At 46.9% G+C, this 19,818-nt stretch overlaps 1 protein-coding gene across 1 annotated transcript in view; it reads right to left on the minus strand.

The window, feature by feature from the left end:
* Positions 1–19,818, minus strand: part of LOC124021891 (dolichyl-diphosphooligosaccharide--protein glycosyltransferase subunit STT3B-like) — a gene marked incomplete at its 3' end in the record, with an annotated part of 62,025 nt that overhangs the window by 27,178 nt on the left and 15,029 nt on the right. Inside the window, exons 2-6 of the mRNA XM_046337027.1 lie at positions 15,326–15,434; positions 12,721–13,008; positions 6,931–6,996; positions 4,505–4,604; positions 533–631 (exon numbers count right to left, since the gene is read on the minus strand). Coding sequence (XP_046192983.1) covers positions 533–631; positions 4,505–4,604; positions 6,931–6,996; positions 12,721–13,008; positions 15,326–15,434 — 662 coding nt within the window. The remainder of the gene's footprint in view (positions 1–532; positions 632–4,504; positions 4,605–6,930; positions 6,997–12,720; positions 13,009–15,325; positions 15,435–19,818) is intronic.

Genomic DNA, 19,818 nt, shown 5'->3' on the forward strand with positions numbered 1-19,818 from the left:
AAAGTATTGGGACAGTAGTGACCCATAATATACACTGAGCTCTAAAAGCATTGGGACAGTAGAGACCCATAATATACACTGAGCTCTAAAAGCATTGGGACAGTAGAGACCCATAATATACACTGAGCTCTAAAAGCATTGGGACAGTAGTCACCCATAATATACACTGAGCTCTAAAAGCATTGGGACAGTAGAGACCCATAATTGTTTTGGTTCTGTACTCCAGCACTTTGGATCTGACATGATACAACGACTGAGTTTAAAGTGCTACATATTTAAATGGAGGAACCGGTAAAAAAGACATTTTAAATGTTAAAACAACTCAAAAACAGTCACTGTCCCTCCCTCCCTCCCTCCCTCCCTCCCTCCCTCCCTCCCTCCCTCCCTATCTATCTATCTATCTATCTATCTATCTATCTATCTATCTATCTATCCTCCATGGATCTGATCACTTGTCTGGAACTGGGGTTGATAACAGGAAACGTCCAGAGTGACGGGTGTGACATCACGGTCCCAGGTGATTGGTCCTTACCTGCTGCAGCCATGTGTTCGCTGGTCCTGATTGGCTGGAACCCCACAAAGGGGATCTGCATGGAGAGCACCAGACCAACGATGTAGAACGTACTGTAAGCTGTGGAGACAGACAGAGAAACCATTAAGCCTGCATCCTCACAGAGAGAAACCATTAAACCTGCATCCTCACAGAGAGAAACCATTAAGCCTGCAGCTTCACAGAGAGAAACCATTAAGCCTGCATCCTCACAGAGAGAAACCATTAATCCTGCATCCTCACAGAGAGAAACCATTAAGCCTGCATCCTCACAGAGAGAAACCATTAATCCTGCATCCTCACAGAGAGAAACCATTAATCCTGCAGCCTCACAGAGAGAAACCATTAAGCCTGCATCCTCACAGAGAGAAACCATTAAGCCTGCATCCTCACAGAGAGAAACCATTAATCCTGCATCCTCACAGAGAGAAACCATTAATCCTGCATCCTCACAGAGAGAAACCATTAAGCCTGCATCCTCACAGAGAGAAACCATTAAGCCTGCATCCTCACAGAGAGAAACCATTATGCCTGCATCCTCACAGAGACCATTTAGGACAAGGACAGATGGAGTGTCCCGTGTCTAAGGAGGACATAACTCACAGTCAGAAGTTTACAGACACTTAGGTTGGAGTCATTAAAACTTGTTTATCAAACACTCCACAAATTTCTTGTAAACAAACTCTAGTTTTGGCAAGTCGGTTAGGACATCTACTTTGTGCTTGACACAAGTCATTTTCCAACAATTGTTTACAGACAGATTAATTCACTGTATCACAATTCCAGTGGGTCAGAAGTTTACATGCACTAACTTGACTGTGCCTTTAAACAGCTTGGAAAATTCCAGAAAATTATGTCATGGCTTTAGAAGCTTCTGATAGGCTTAATTGACATCATTTAAGTCAATGGGAGGTGTACCAGCGGATGTATTTCAAGGCCTACCTTCAAACTCAGTGTCTCTTTGCTTGACATCATGGGAAAATCAAAAGAAATCAGCCAAGACATCAGAAAAACAATTGTAGACCTCCACAAGTCTGGTTCATCCTTGGGAGCAAATTCCAAACGCCTGAAGGTACCACATTCATCTGTACAAACAATAATACGCAAGTATAAACACCATGGGACCACGCAGCCGTCATACCGCTCAGGAAGGAGACGCTTTCTGTCTCCTAGAGATGAACGTACTTTGTTTGAAAAGTACAAATCAATCCCAGAACAACAGCAAAGGACCTTGTGAAGATGCTGGAGGAAACAGGTACAAAAGTATCTATATCCACAGTAAAATGAGTCCTATATCGACATAACCTGAAAGGCTGCTCAGCAAGGAAGAAGCCACTGCTCCAAAACAGTCATTAAAAAGCCAGACTACGGTTTGCTACTGCAAAATATTGTACTTTTGGAGAAATGTCCTCTGGTCTGATTAAACAAAAAATACAACTGTTTGGCCATAATGACCATCGTTATGTATGGAGGAAAAAGGGGAGGCTTGCAAGCTGAAGAACACCATCCCAACTGTGAAGCACGGGGGTGGCAGCATCATGTTGGGTGGGTGCTTTGCTGCAGGAGAGACTAGTGCACATCACAAAATAGATGACATCATGAGGGAGGAACATTATGTGGATATATTGAAGCAACATCTCAAGACATCAGTCAGGAAGTTAAAGCTTGGTCAAAAATGGGTCTTCCAGATGGACAATGACCCCAAGCATACTTCCAAAGTTGTGGCAAAATGGCTTAAGGGCAACAAAGTCAAGCTATTGGAGTGGCCATCACAAAGCCCTGACCTCAATCCTATAGAAAATGTGTGGGCAGAACTGAAAAGGCGTGTGTGAGTGTGAGGCCTACAAACCTGACTCAGTTACACCAGCTCTGTCAGGAGGAATGGGCCAAAATTCATCCAACTTATTGTGGGAAGCTTGTGGAAGGCTACCCAAAACGTTTGACCCAAGTTAAACAATTTAAGTGCAATGCTACCAAATACTAATTGAGTGTATGTAAACTTCTGACCCACTGGGAATGTGATGAAAGAAATAAAAGCTGAAATAAATCATTCTCTCTACTATTATTCTGACATTTGATATTCTTAAATTAAAGTGGTGATCCTAACTGATCTAAAACAGATTTTATTTTACTCTGATTAAATGTCAGGAATTGTGAAAAACTGAGTTGAAATGTATTTGGCTAAAATGTACGGAAACTTACGACTTCAACTGTACCTGTCAGACCATAGGGCACTGGTCAAAAGTAGTGCACTCTATAGGGAGAAGGGACATATTTGGGACGCACTTTTTCAATTACCACGCCCATGAAGGCTTCTACAGCTGCTACTGCTTTCTGAAACAACCCAAACCCGTAACCTAGTTACCTGTAATGTAACGTAACGTCATCTACCTTATAGGTTAGTCCAAGCTGCCGTACGGGGCAGAGCAGGACAGGGTGTGTCCCAACTAGCACCCTATTCTATATATAGTGCACTACCGTTGACAAGAACCCTGAGGGAACACTGGGACAGCCGTGAGACCAGGCATCCGTCAGAGATGTGTGTGTGTGTGTGTGTGTGTGTGTGTGTGTGTGTGTGTGTGTGTGTGTGTGTGTGTGTGTGTGTGTGTGTGTGTGTGTGTGTGTGTGTGTGTGTGTGTGTGTGTGTGTGTGTGTGTGTGTGTGTGTGTGTGTGTGTGTGTGGAGATTAGTCAGGAGCTAATAAAAAAACTCAATTAGCTCAGCTTCCTGTTCCAACTGTCTCCTCTCCTCTTCCACTGTTCCATTCTTCTCCTCCTCCTCCTCCTCTCCTCCACCTCCCCCCTCTCATATTCTCCCCTCTCCTCCCCCACTTAGTCTCTCCTCCTCCTCTCTTCTCCTCCTCCTCTCCTCCACCTCCCCTCTCATATTCTCCTCCTCTCCTCCCCCTCTCCTCCCCCACTTAGTCTCTCCTCCTCCTCTCTTCTCCTCCTCCTCCTCCTCTCCTCCACCTCCCCTCTCATATTCTCCTCCTCTCCTCCCCCTCTCCTCCCCCACTTAGTCTCTCCTCCTCCTCTCTTCTCCTCCTCCTCCTCCTCCTCTCCTCCACCTCCCCTCTCATATTCTCCTCCTCTCCTCCCCCTCTCCTCCCCCACTTACTCTCTCCTCCTCCTCTCCTCCACTTCCCCCCTCTTCTCCTCCTCCACCTCCCCCTCCTCCACCTCCCCCTCTCATATTCTCCTCCCCTCTCCTCCACCTCCCGCTCTCCGGACCGCTCTCCTCCCCCGCTCCCTCTCTTCTCCTCCTCCTCTCCTCCCCCTCGACTCTCCTCTCTTCTCCTCCTCCACCTCCCCTCTCATATCCTCCTCCTCTCCTCCACCTCCCGCTCTCCTCCCCCTCTCATATCCTCCTCCTCTCCTCCACCTCCCGCTCTCCTCTCCCTCTCATCTCCTCCTCTTCTCCTCCACCTCCTCCTCTCCTCTCCCTCTCATCTCTTCCTCCTCTCCTCCACCTCCCCTCTCCTCCACTCTTCCTCTCCTCCACGTCCCCCTCTCATCTCCACTACCTCCACCTCCCCCTCTCATCTCCTCCTCCTCTCCTCCCCCACCTCTCCCTCCCCCCCCACCTCTCCCTCCCCCTCCCCCACCTCCCCCTCTCCTCTCTTCCACCTCCCCCTCCTCCTCCTCTCCCCCTCCTCTCCTCCACCTCCCCCTCTCCTCTCCTCTCCCACCTCCCCTCTCCTCTCCCTCTCATCTCCTCCCCCCCCCGCTCTCCTCCCCTCGCCCCCTCTCATCTCCTCCACCTCTCCTCTCCTCCCCCTCTCACCTCCTCCACCTCCCCCTCTCATATTCTCCTCCTCTCCTCCACCTCCCGCTCTCCTCCCCTCTCCTCCCCCACTTACTCTCTTCTCCTCCTTCTCTCCTCCTCCTCTCCTCTCCCCCCTCCCACCCCCCTCCTCCCCCCTCTCCTCCTGACTCAGTGTGTGTGTGGACTCACCGATGTAGACTCGTCTGCTGTATCGCTGCATTAGCAGAAGGACAAACACATGGAGAGGAATCAGGTTGATGATGAAGACGTAGCCTCCCCATGCAGACACCTGGAACACCACACACACACACACACACACACACACACACACACACACACACACACACACACACACACACACACACACACACACACACACACACACACACACACACACACACACACACCAGTGAGAGGTGACCTACACACCTCCAGCATTAGAACAGTGCAGCTGGAACCCCTGTGTTGCTAACAGTATCGTCTCACTGTCCCTGTCCCTGTCCACTGTCCCTGTCCACTGTCCCTGTCCACTGTCCACTGTCCCTGTCCACTGTCCCTGTCCACTGTCCCTGTCCACTGTCCCTGTCCACTGTCCCTGTCCACTGTCCCTGTCTCTGTCCGTATCACAGCTCCCTGTCCCTTACAGACACAGCATTGTGGAGGGTCATCCCTGTCCCTTACAGACACAGCATTGTGGAGGGCCATCCCTGTCCCTTACAGACACAGCATTGTGGAGGGCCATCCCTGTCCCTTACAGACACAGCATTGTGGAGGGCCATCCCTGTCCCTTACAGACACAGCATTGTGGAGGGCCATCCCTGTCCCTTACAGACACAGCATTGTGGAGGGCCATCCCTGTCCTTTACAGACACAGCATTGTGGAGGGCCATCCCTGTCCCTTACAGACACAGCATTGTGGAGGGCCATCCCTGTCCCTTACAGACACAGCATTGTGGAGGGCCATCCCTGTCCCTTACAGACACAGCATTGTGGAGGGCCATCCCTGTCCCTTACAGACACAGCATTGTGGAGGGCCATTCCTGTCCCTTACAGACACAGCATTGTGGAGGGCCATCCCTGTCCCTTACAGACACAGCATTGTGGAGGGCCATCCCTGTCCCTTACAGACACAGCATTGTGGAGGGCCATCCCTGTCCCTTACAGACACAGCATTGTGGAGGGCCATCCCTGTCCCTTACAGACACAGCATTGTGGAGGGCCATCCCTGTCCCTTACAGACACAGCATTGTGGAGGGCCATTCCTGTCCCTTACAGACACAGCATTGTGGAGGGCCATCCCTGTCCCTTACAGACACAGCATTGTGGAGGGCCATCCCTGTCCCTTACAGACACAGCATTGTGGAGGGCCATCCCTGTCCCTTACAGACACAGCATTGTGGAGGGCCATCCCTGTCCCTTACAGACACAGCATTGTGGAGGGCCATCCCTGTCCCTTACAGACACAGCATTGTGGAGGGCCATCCCTGTCCCTTACAGACACAGCATTGTGGAGGGCCATCCCTGTCCCTTACAGACACAGCATTGTGGAGGGCCATCCCTGTCCCTTACAGACACAGCATTGTGGAGGGCCATCCCTGTCCCTTACAGACACAGCATTGTGGAGGGCCATCCCTGTCCTTTACAGACACAGCATTGTGGAGGGCCATCCCTGTCCCTTACAGACACAGCATTGTGGAGGGCCATCCCTGTCCCTTACAGACACAGCATTGTGGAGGGCCATCCCTGTCCCTTACAGACACAGCATTGTGGAGGGCCATCCCTGTCCCTTACAGACACAGCATTGTGGAGGGCCATCCCTGTCCCTTACAGACACAGCATTGTGGAGGGCCATCCCTGTCCCTTATAGACACAGCATTGTGGAGGGCCATCCCTGTCCCTTACAGACACAGCATTGTGGAGGGCCATCCCTGTCCCTTACAGACACAGCATTGTGGAGGGCCATCCCTGTCCCTTATAGACACAGCATTGTGGAGGGCCATCCCTGTCCCTTACAGACACAGCATTGTGGAGGGCCATCCCTGTCCCTTACAGACACAGCATTGTGGAGGGCCGTCCCTGTCCCTTACAGACACAGCATTGTGGAGGGCCATCCCTGTCCCTTATAGACACAGCATTGTGGAGGGCCATCCCTGTCCCTTACAGACACAGCATTGTGGAGGGCCATCCCTGTCCCTTACAGACACAGCATTGTGGAGGGCCATTCCTGTCCCTTACAGACACAGCATTGTGGAGGGCCATCCCTGTCCCTTACAGACACAGCATTGTGGAGGGCCATTCCTGTCCCTTACAGACACAGCATTGTGGAGGGCCATCCCTGTCCCTGTGTGTGTGTTTGTGTTTGAGCTTGTGAGTATGTGTGTGTGTGTGTGTGTGTGTGTGTGTGTGTGTGTGTGTGTGTGTGTGTGTGTGTGTGTGTGTGTGTGTGTGTGTGTGTGTGTGTGTGTGTGTGTGTGTGTGTGTGTGTGTGTGTATATGTGTGTGTGTGTGTGTGTGTGTGTGTGTGTGTGTGTGTGTGTGTGTGTGTGTGTGTGTGTGTGTGTGTGTGTGTGTGTGTGTGTGTGTGTGTGTGTGTGTGTGTGTGTGTGTCCACTCACCATGTAGAAGTATGAGAGGCAGCAGCCTATGGCCCAGAACACTGACCCAGTCTTCACTGATTTCACCTGTCAGACGGAGAGGAAACGGTTCATATTGTTGCTGTCATTCAAACACTGCATTGAAACATCCCAATACACTGGACAGTAATACGGTGCCAGAGAAAGCTGCAGTAAAATATCCCAAATAGCACCCTATCCCTGTAGTGTACCTCATCTAACCAGAGCCCTGTGGCCCCCCGTCTCAAAGGAGTGAACTCATATAGGGAATAGGGAACCATTTTAGATGCACACGGTGAAAAACTAAATGTTTTACCCTCCGACAGAAATAAGGCTTAAAAAAGAGACATAGAGCATCTGCATATTGAACAGTAGAGACATAGAGCAGCTGCATATTGAACAGTAGAGACATAGAGCAGCTGCATATTGAACAGTAGAGACATAGAGCAGCTGTATATTGAACAGTAGAGACATAGAGCATCTGCATATTGAACAGTAGAGACATAGAGCAGCTGCATATTGAACAGTAGAGACATAGAGCAGCTGCATATTGAACAGTAGAGACATAGAGCAGCTGCATATTGAACAGGGACAGTAGAGACATAGAGCAGCTGCATAGAACAGCAGAACAGTAGAGACATGAGCAGGGACAGTAGAGACATAGAGCAGCTGCATATTGAACAGTAGAGACATGGAGACAGCTGCATATTGAACAGTAGAGACATAGAGCAGCTGCATGATTGAACAGTAGAGACATAGAGCAGCTGCATATTGAACAGTAGAGACATAGAACAGCTGCATATTGAACAGTAGAGACATAGAGCAGCTGCATATTGAACAGGGACAGTAGATACATAGAGCAGCTGCATATTGAACAGTAGAGACATAGAGCAGCTGCATATTGAACAGTAGAGACATAGAGCAGCTGCATATTGAACAGTAGAGACATAGAGCTGCATATTGAACAGTAGAGACATAGAGCAGCTGCATATTGAACAGTAGAGACATAGACAGCATAGAGACATAGAGCAGCTGCATATTGAACAGTAGAGACATAGAGCAGCTGCATATTGAACAGTAGAGACATAGAGCAGCTGCATATTGAACAGTAGAGACATAGAGCAGCTGCATATTGAACAGTAGAGACATAGAGCATCTGCATATTGAACAGGGACATAGAGCAGCATATGAACATAGAGCAGCTGCATATTGAACAGGGACAGTAGAGACATAGAGCAGCTGCATATTGAACAGTAGAGACATAGAGCAGCTGCATATTGAACAGTAGAGACATAGAGCAGCTGCATATTGAACAGTAGAGACATAGAGCAGCTGCATATTGAACAGTAGAGACATAGAGCAGCTGCATATTGAACAGTAGAGACATAGAACAGCTGCATATTGAACAGTAGAGACATAGAGCAGCTTCATATTGAACAGTAGAGACATAGAGCAGCTGCATATTGAACAGTAGAGACATAGAACAGCTGCATATTGAACAGTAGAGACATAGAGCAGCTGTATATTGAACAGTAGAGACATGGAGCAGCTGCATATTGAACAGTAGAGACATAGAACAGCTGCATATTGAACAGTAGAGACATAGAACAGCTGCATATTGAACAGTAGAGACATAGAGCAGCTGCATATTGAACAGGGACAGTAGAGACATAGAGCAGCTGCATATTGAACTGGAACAGTAGAGACATAGAACAGCTGCATATTGAACAGTAGAGACATAGAGCAGCTGCATATTGAACAGTAGAGACATGGAGCAGCTGCATATTGAACAGGGACAGTAGAGACATAGAGCAGCTGCATATTGAACTGGAACAGTAGAGACATAGAACAGCTGCATATTGAACAGTAGAGACATAGAGCAGCTGCATATTGAACAGTAGAGACATGGAGCAGCTGCATATTGAACAGTAGAGACATGGAGCAGCTGCATATTGAACAGTAGAGACATAGAGCAGCTGCATATTGAACAGGGACAGTAGAGACATAGAGCAGCTGCATATTGAACAGTAGAGACATAGAGCAGCTGCATATTGAACAGTAGAGACATGGAGCAGCTGCATATTGAACAGTGGAGACATAGAGCAGCTGCATATTGAACAGTAGAGACATAGAACAGCTGCATATTGAACAGTAGAGACATAGAGCAGCTGCATATTGAACAGTAGAGACATAGAGCAGCTGCATATTGAACAGTAGAGACATAGAGCAGCTGCATATTGAACAGTAGAGACATAGAGCAGCTGCATATTGAACAGGGACAGTAAATTATTCATGGTTTTTCCTTAACGAGCTGCAGATTGAACACTACACAGCATTAGCTCAATTCAAACTAGAGATCTGTAGCTCACAGAACCAGACATCTTAGGCTGCGTGCATGCGTGCGTGCGGTACGATGTGTTGTGTGTGTGCGCTTGTGTTATTAGGCTAACAGAGAGTTTATAAGGCTTGACTTAAACAAGTCTGACTTACAACCTGCATATTGGACAGAGGAGAATTAAATGACCCACAAAAGCCAGTGAGGCATTAAAACAGATGAGATAAAGTCAACAACAGGAAGAGTGATGTATCTGGGTATGTTGCCACGGTTACAACATAGATAGGTACAGCTGGGATTAATGATGAGAGAGCTGGTAGAGACATATTTGATGTTTGCTGTTTATCTGTGTTAACAAGAAGGAGATGGCTGGGGATTCAGCAGTTCAAAGCAGCTACACACATTGAACACATCATACACACACAGACATCACACACGCAGCTGCATATATATACAGTACAGACATACACACACACATATATATACAAACACACACCACATCATACACACACAGCAGCACACACCACATCACACATGCACACCCACATATATATACACACACACACATATATATACACACACACAGACATAGACACAGCTGCATCATCACACAGTAGAGACATAGAACAGCTGCATACACACACATGCACACATTGAACAGTAGAGACACAGAGCAGCTGCACACACACAGTAGAGACATAGAGCAGCTGCACAGAGACATAGAGCAGCTGCACACATTGAACAGGGACAGTAAATTATTCATGGCACGCACTTAACGACCTGCTAGACACGCACACTACACAGCATTAGCTCAATTCAAACTAGAGATCTGTAGCTCACAGAACCAGACATCTTAGGCTGCGTGCACGCACGCGTGCGTGCACGATGTGTTGTGCACACACGCTTGTGTTATTAGGCTAACACACACACACACACACACACACAACACAGTCTGACTCATACAACCTAGGATTGGACAGAGAGAATTAAATGACACACACACACACAGCACACACACACAGACAGAGGAGAATTAAATGACCCACAGCCAGTGACATTAAAACAGATGAGATAAAGTCACAACAGGAAGAGTGATGTATGGAGCCAAACTTTATTTTTTAATCTATTAATTAACTCATTCATTAATTAAATTAACACCATAATTTGTAAATTAATGATTAAAAAGCTGGATTTTCTGGATTTTTTTCGGCCATATTTGATGTTTGTTTGTTTACAGGCCTCTCTCTGTGTTAAGGGGAGAAGGAGATGGCTGACTAAATACTTTTTTTCCCCCACTGTATATTACATTGCCATTTTCAAAACAGCCTTTAGAAAACACACAGTGTGTTCTGTTGCACATCTCTACTAACACACATAATATGTCACCAGGGTGTCTCACACCCATAGATAATATACACACACACTACTAATACCATAGATAATACACACTGGAGGGTGTCTCACTAACCCACAGATAATATGTCCACAGGGTGTGTCTCACTAACCCATCATAATATGTCACACTGGAGGGTGTGTCTCTACACCCATAGATAATACACACACTAACCCATAGATATATGTCACACACACACACAGGATAATATGTCCACACACTACACCCATCATACATATGTCAACCACAGGGTGTGTCACACACACACACACACAATACACACTGGACACACAACACACAGATAATACACACAGGGTGTGTCACACACACACACATAACACACACACACACATAGATACATACACAGGGTGTGTCACACTAACCCTGACATATCTACACCCACATACACAGGGTGTGTCTCTACTAACATAGATAATATGTCAACTGGAGGGTGTGTCTCTACTAACCCATAGATAATATGTCCACTGGAGGGTGTGTCTCTACTAACCCATAGATATATGTCCATGGAGGGTGTGTCACTAACCCATAGATAATATGTCCACTGGAGGGTGTGTCTCTACTAACCCATAGATAATATGTCACCTGGAGATACTAACCCATAGATAATATGTCCACTGGAGGGTGTGTCTCACACACACACAGATAATACACAGGGTGTGTCTCTACTAACCCATAGATAATATGTCACACTGGAGGGTGTGTCTCACTAACCCATAGATAATATGTCAACACACACTAACATATGTATTGGAGCCAAACTTTATTTTTTTATTATTAACTCTGGAGGGTGTTAATCTACTAACCCATAATAATATAAATTCACTGGAGGGTGTGTCTCTACTAACCCATAGATTGTAAATAAATTCTGGAAAAATTCTACAATAGATGATTTTCTGGATTTTTTCTTCTCATTGATAATCTGTCATAGTTGAGGGTGGACCTATGATGATAAATTACTGGAGGCCCCTCCCATAGATTTTACTGGAGGGTGTGGAGAACTTGCACACTGGAGGGTGGCTCTACTAACCCACTGTATATACTATTTCCCCCAGGACTTTTGATATTACTAACCCAAGATGTGTTCCAATTTTCTTGGGAAGGAGGGTGTGTCTCTACTAACCCATAGATAATGTGTTCTGTTGTCTCTACTAACCCATAGATAATATGCTGGAGGGTGTGTCTCTACTAACCCATAGATAATATGTCACCTGGAGGGTGTGTCTCTACTAACCCATAGATAATATGTCACCTGGAGGTGTGTCTCTACTAACCCATAGATAATATGTCAACTGGAGGGTGTGTCTCTACTAACCCATAGATAATATGTAAACTGGAGGTGTGTCTCTACTAACCCATAGATAATATGTCAACTGGAGGGTGTGTCTCTACTAACCCATAGATAATATGTCAACTGGAGGGTGTGTCTCTACTAACCCATAGATAATATGTAACTGGAGGGTGTGTCTCTACTAACCCATAGATAATATGTCAACTGGAGGGTGTGTCTCTACTAACCCATAGATAATATGTCAACTGGAGGGTGTGTCTCTACTAACCCATAGATAATATGTCAACTGGAGGGTGTGTCTCTACTAACCCATAGATAATATGTCAACTGGAGGGTGTGTCTCTACTAACCCATAGATAATATGTCAACTGGAGGGTGTGTCTCTACTAACCCATAGATAATATGTCAACTGGAGGGTGTGTCTCTACTAACCCATAGATAATATGTCAACTGGAGGGTGTGTCTACTAACCCATAGATAGTAGGTAAACTGGAGGGTGTGTCTCTACTAACCCATAGATAGTAGGTAAACTGGAGGGTGTGTCTCTACTAACCCATAGATAATATGTAAATTTAAGGGTGTGTCTCTACTAACCCATAGATAATATGTACATTTAAGGGTGTGTCTCTACTAACCCATAGATAATATGTACATTTAAGGGTGTGTCTCTACTAACCCATAGATAATATGTCAACTGGAGGGTGTGTCTCTACTAACCCATAGATAATATGTCAACTGGAGGGTGTGTCTACTAACCCATAGATAATATGTAAACTGGAGGGCAAAGATGGCGATGCCCTCATTGTCGAAGGAGCCCGCCACGGAGCGGGAGATGTAACCGGGGACAATAGCGATGAAGCACGCCGCCAGAAGCCCTGCCCCCTGGTTCCAGAGCTCGCGGGTCAGCAGGAAGGTGGAGATGGACGTGAGGCCGCTGAAGACGGGCGCCAGGAACACACACACGTCTCTGATGTGCACCGTGATGTGGAGCAGGTTTAGAACATAGTGGATGAGACCAGCTGTTACCATCAGACCTGGGTAAACCTGGAGAGAGAGAGAGAGAGACCAGCTGTTACCATCAGACCTGGGTAAACCTGGAGAGAGACCAGCTGTTACCATCAGACCTGGGTAAACCTGGAGAGAGAGACCAGCTGTTACCATCAGACCCGGGTAAACCTGGAGAGAGAGAGACCAGCTGTTACCATCAGACCTGGGTAAACCTGGAGAGAGAGAGACCAGCTGTTACCATCAGACCTGGGTAAACCTGGAGAGAGAGAGAGAGAGAGACCAGCTGTTACCATCAGACCTGGGTAAACCTGGAGAGAGAGAGAGAGAGAGAGAGAGAGAGAGAGAGAGAGAGACCAGCTGTTACCATCAGACCTGGGTAAACCTGGAGAGAGAGACCAGCTGTTACCATCAGACCTGGGTAAACCTGGAGAGAGAGAGACCAGCTGTTACCACCAGACCTGGGTAAACCTGGAGAGAGAGACCAGCTGTTACCATCAGACCTGGGCAAACCTGGAGAGAGAGACCAGCTGTTACCATCAGACCTGGGTAAACCTGGAGAGAGAGAGAGAGAGAGAGAGACCAGCTGTTACCACCAGACCTGGTTAAACCTGGAGAGAGAGAGACCAGCTGTTACCACCAGACCTGGGTAAACCTGGAGAGAGAGAGACCAGCTGTTACCACCAGACCTGGGTAAACCTGGAGAGAGAGAGACCAGCTGTTACCACCAGACCTGGGTAAACCTGGAGAGAGAGAGACCAGCTGTTACCACCAGACCTGGGTAAACCTGGAGAGAGAGAGAGAGAGAGAGACCAGCTGTTACCATCAGACCTGGGTAAACCTGGAGAGAGACCAGCTGTTACCACCAGACCTGGGTAAACCTGGAGAGAGAGAGAGAGACCAGCTGTTACCACCAGACCTGGGTAAACCTGGAGAGAGAAAGACTAGCTGTTACCATCAGACCTGGGTAAACCTGGAGAGAGAGAGAGAGAGAGAGAGAGAGAGAGAGAGAGAGAGAGAGAGAGAGAGAGAGAGAGAGAGAGAGAGAGAGAGAGAGACAGAGAGCTATTTTCCTCTCCTAATCCATCCACTCACCGTGCCCAGTGGGAACCAGGCCAGAGAAACAGAGAGCTATTTTCCTCTCCTAATCCACCACTCACCGTGCCCAGTGGGAACCAGGCCAGAGAAACAGAGAGCTATTTCCCTCTCCTAATCCACCACTCACCGTGCCCAGTGGGAACCAGGCCAGAGAAACAGAGAGCTATTTCCCTCTCCTAATCCACCACTCACCGTGCCCAGTGGGAACCAGGCCAGAGAAACAGAGAGCTATTTTCCTCTCCTAATCCATCCACTCACCGTGCCCAGTGGGAACCAGGCCAGAGAAACAGAGAGCTGTTTTCCTCTCCTAATCCATCCACTCACCGTGCCCAGTGGGAACCAGGCCAGAGAAACAGAGAGCTATTTCCCTCTCCTAATCCACCACTCACCGTGCCCAGTGGGAACCAGGCCAGAGAAACAGAGAGCTATTTCCCTCTCCTAATCCACCACTCACCGTGCCCAGTGGGAACCAGGCCAGAGAAACAGAGAGCTATTTCCCTCTCCTAATCCACCACTCACCGTGCCCAGTGGGAACCAGGCCAGAGAAACAGAGAGCTGTTTCACTCTCCTAATCCACCACTCTCCGTGCCCAGTGGGAACCAGGCCAGAGAAACAGAGAGCTATTTCCCTCTCCTAATCCACCACTCACCGTGCCCAGTGGGAACCAGGCCAGAGAAACAGAGAGCTGTTTTCCTCTCCTAATCCATCCACTCACAATGCATAGTGGGTACAAGGCCCACAATCACAATACACTTGAGTTATTCCACTCACCGTGCCCCCCACTATCCTGCCCAGTGGGTACCAGGCCCTGTCATCGAACCAGTTGAGTTATTCCACTCACCGTGCCCCCCACTATCCTGCCCAGTGGGTACCAGGCCCTGTCATCGAACCAGTTGAGTTATTCCACTCACCGTGCCCCCCACTATCCTGCCCAGTGGGTACCAGGCCCTGTCATCGAACCAGTTGAGTTATTCCACTCACCGTGCCCCCCACTATCCTGCCCAGTGGGTACCAGGCCCTGTCATCGAACCAGTTGAGTTATTCCACTCACCGTGCCCCCACTATCCTGCCCAGTGGGTACCAGGCCCTGTCATCGAACCAGTTGAGTTATTCCACTCACCGTGCCCCCACTATCCTGCCCAGTGGGTACCAGGCCCTGTCATCGAACCAGTTGAGTTATTCCACTCACCGTGCCCCCACTATCCTGCCCAGTGGGTACCAGGCCCTGTCATCGAACCAGTTGAGTTATTCCACTCACCGTGCCCCCCACTATCCTGCCCAGTGGGTACCAGGCCCTGTCATCGAACCAGTTGAGGAAGTCGTAGAAGCCGTTGATGGTCAGATGGTGAGTAGATCTGTAGTTGAACCTGAAACACAGGAGACAGAGACACTACATCACTACACCACTACTACACTGACCCTAACCCACTGTTAGTATGGAAGACATGAACACCACTACTACACCACTACTACACTGACCCTAACCCACTGTTAGTATGGAAGACATCACTACACCACTACTACACTGACCCTAACCCACTGTTAGTATGGAAGACATGAACACACTACACTACTACACTACACCACTACAACACTACACCACTACATCACTACACCACTACTACACTGCAACACTATACCGCTACACTACACTACTACACTACACTACTACACTACACCACTACAACACTACACCACTACAACACTACACCACTACTACACTGCAACACTATACAGCTACACTACACTACTACACTACACTACTACACTACACCACTACACCACCACACCACTACAACACTACACCACTACTACACTGCAACACTATACCGCTACACTACACTACTACACTACACCACTACAACACTATACCGCTACTACACCACTACACTACACTACTACACTACATCACTACACCACTACAACACTATACCGCTACTACACCACTACACTACACTACTACACTACATCACTACACCACTACAACACTATACCGCTACTACACCACTACACTACTACACTACAACACTACACCACTACACCACCACACCATTACTACACTACTCCACCACTACACCACTACTACACTATGAATACACTACACCACTACTACACGACACCACTAATACACTACTAATACACTACACCACTACTACACTATGAATACACTACACCACTACTACACTACACCACTACTACTAATACACTACACCACTACTACACTACGAATACACTACACCACTACTACACTACACCACTACTACACGACACCACTACTACACTACGAATACACTACACCACTACTACACGACACCACTAATACACTACTAATACACTACACCACTACTACACTACTACTACGAATACACTACACCACTACTATACGACACTACTAATACACTACACCACTACTACACTACGAATACACTACACCACTACTACACTACACCACTACTACAAATACACTACACCACAACTACACCACTACTACACGACACCACTACTACACTACGAATACACTACACCACTACTACACGACACCACTAATACACTACTAATACACTACACCACTACTACACTACACCACTACTACGAATACACTACACCACTACTACACCACTACTACTACACCACTACTACACTACGAATACACTACACCACTACTACACTACACCACTACTACTACACCACTACTACACTACGAATACACTACACCACTACTACACGACACCACTAATACACTACTACTACACTACACCACAACTACACTCCCAAAGGTTTCAGACAGAAGGCTGAACTACACTGAATCAACAGTATACTTGATGACTCAACAGTAAGCTTGATGACTCAACAGTATGCTTGATGACTCAACAGTATGCTTGATGACTCAACAGTATGCTTGATGACTCAACAGTATGCTTGATGACTAAACTCTATGCTTGATGACTCAACATCCAGCTGTAAGTATACATGATGACTCAACAATATGCTTGATGACTCAGCAGTATGCTTGATGACTAAACAGTATGCTTGATGACTCAGCAGTATGCTTGATGACTAAACAGTATGCTTGATGACTCAGCAGTATGCTTGATGACTCAGCAGTATGCTTGATGACTCAGCAGTATGCTTGATGACACAACATCCAGCTGTGAGTATGCTTGATGACTCAGCAGTATGTTTGATGACTAAACAGTATGCTTGATGACTCAGCAGTATGCTTGATGACTAAACAGTATGCTTGATGACTCAGCAGTATGCTTGATGACTCAGCAGTATGCTTGATGACTCAGCAGTATGCTTGATGACTCAGCAGTATGCTTGATGACTCAGCAGTACGCTTGATGACACAACATCCAGCTGTGAGTATGCTTGATGACTCAACATTCAGCCATGGATGACTCAGCAGTATGCTTGATGACTCAACATTCAGCCATGGATGACTCAACAGAATACTTGATGACTCAACATCCAACCATGAGTATGCCTGAAGACACAACATCCAGCCTTGAGAATGCATGATGAATCAACAGTATGCCTGATGACTCAACAGTATGCATGATGACTCAACAGTATGCTTGATGACTCAACAGTATGCTTGATGACTCAACAGTATGCATGATGACTCAACAGTATGCTTGATGACTCAAAAGTATGCTTGATGACTCAACATCCAGCTATGAGTATGCTTGATGACTCAACAGTATGCATGATGACTCAACAGTATGCTTGATGACTCAAAAGTATGCTTGATGACTCAACATCCAGCTATGAGTATGCTTGATGACTCAACAGTATGCTTGATGACTCAAAAGTATGCTTGATGACTCAACATCCAGCTATGAGTATACTTGATGACTCAACAGTATGCCTGATGACTCAATAGTACGCCTGATGACTCAACAGTACGCCTGATGACTCAACATTCAGCAATGAGTATGCCTGATGACTCAACAGTATGCCTGATGACTCAACAGTACGCCTGATGACTCAACAGTACGCCTGATGACTCAACAGTATGCCTGATGACTTGAATCGTGTTCAAAATCATAATGAAGTAGTTACAGAACAAACTAACTCAACAAAATACATTTTGTTTTTATACAATTATTTAAAATTGGAAAGCTCAAATATCAACGGTGACAGAAATCCCCACTGAGACGGAAGACACATTTAACAACTATTTGGCCCTAAACAGAGAGTACACAGCAGCAGAATACCTGAACCACTGTGACTGACCCAAACTTAAGGAAATCCTTGACTATGTACAGACTCAGTGAGCATAGCCTTGCTATTGAGAAAGGCCGCCGTAGGCAGACATGGCTATCAAGAGAAGACATGCTATGTGCTCACTGCCCACAAAACGAGGTGGAAAATGAGCTGCACTTCCTAACCTCCTGCCCAATGTATGGCCATAATCGAGATACATATTTCCCTCAGATTACACAGATCCACAAAGAATTCAAAAACAAACCCAATTTTGATAAACTCCCATATCTACTGGGTGAAATTCCACAGTGTGACATCACAGCAGCAAGATTTGTGACCTGTTGCCACGAGAAAAGGACAACCAGTGAAGAACAAACATATTTATGTTCCCTTATGCACATCGTTACAACACTGTATATAGACATAATATGACATTTGTAATGCCTTTATTCTCTTGGAATTTTTGTGCCTGTAATGTTTACTGTTAATTAGTATTTTTATTGTTTATTTCACTTGTGTTTATTATCTACTTCACTTGCTATGGCAACGTTAACATATGTTTCCCATCACAATAAAACCCTTAAATTGAATTGAGAGACGAGGGTATGAGGACAAAGAAAGAGACGAGAGTATGAGAGTGTGAGAAAGAGACGAGAGTATGAGAGTGTGAGAAAGAGAGAGGCGAGCGATAGAGAGAGAGAATAAGAGAATATGAAGAGAGAGACGTAAGTATGAGAGTGTGAGAAAGAGAGGCTAGCGATTGAGAGAGAAAAGGCCATCTGGTAAAGCAGAGTTCACCCTCACAGCTCTATATACGAACAGTCTCTCTCTCTCTCTCTCTCTCCCTCTGGCTCTCTCCCCGTCTCTGTCTCTGTCTGTCTCTGTCTCTCTCTCTCTCTCTCTCTCTCTCCCCCTCTCTCTCTCTCTCTCTCTCTCTCTCTCTCTCTCTCTCTCTCTCTCTCTCTCTCTCTCTCCCCCTCTCTCTCTCTCTCTCTCCCCCTCTCTCCCCCTCTCTCTCTCTCTCTCCCCCTCTCTCTCTCTCTCTCTCTCTCTCCCCCTCTCTCTCTCTCTCCTCTCTCTCTCTCTCTCTCTCTCTCTCTCTCTCTCTCTCTCTCTCTCTCTCTCTCTCTCTCTCTCTCTCTCTCTCTCTCTCTCTCTCTCTCTCTCTCTCTCTCTCTCTCTCTCTCTCTCTCTCTCTCCCCATCTCTCTCTCTCCCCATCTCTCTCTCTCTCTACAGAACAGATGTTATCATCCCAAATAGCACCCTATTCCCTATATAGTGCCCTACTTATAAATCAGGACCAAATAGCACCCTATTCCCTATATAGACAGTCCCAGCCTCAATTAGAGAAAACAGAGCAGCTGGAGGAGTAATTGTTGTGAGAAATGAAAGGCCACTGGGGAAGCAACCCTTCTACTGCAGGGAGGACAGGGAGCAGTGTATCACTCACTAGACTCAACAGGCAGTCTATCTACCAACAATACACTTGGCCCACACTATAGTACATACAGTGCCTTGCGAAAGTATTCGGCCCCTTGAA

This window comes from Oncorhynchus gorbuscha, unplaced genomic scaffold, assembly GCF_021184085.1.
Source record: "Oncorhynchus gorbuscha isolate QuinsamMale2020 ecotype Even-year unplaced genomic scaffold, OgorEven_v1.0 Un_scaffold_1244, whole genome shotgun sequence".
NCBI lineage: Eukaryota > Metazoa > Chordata > Actinopteri > Salmoniformes > Salmonidae > Oncorhynchus > Oncorhynchus gorbuscha.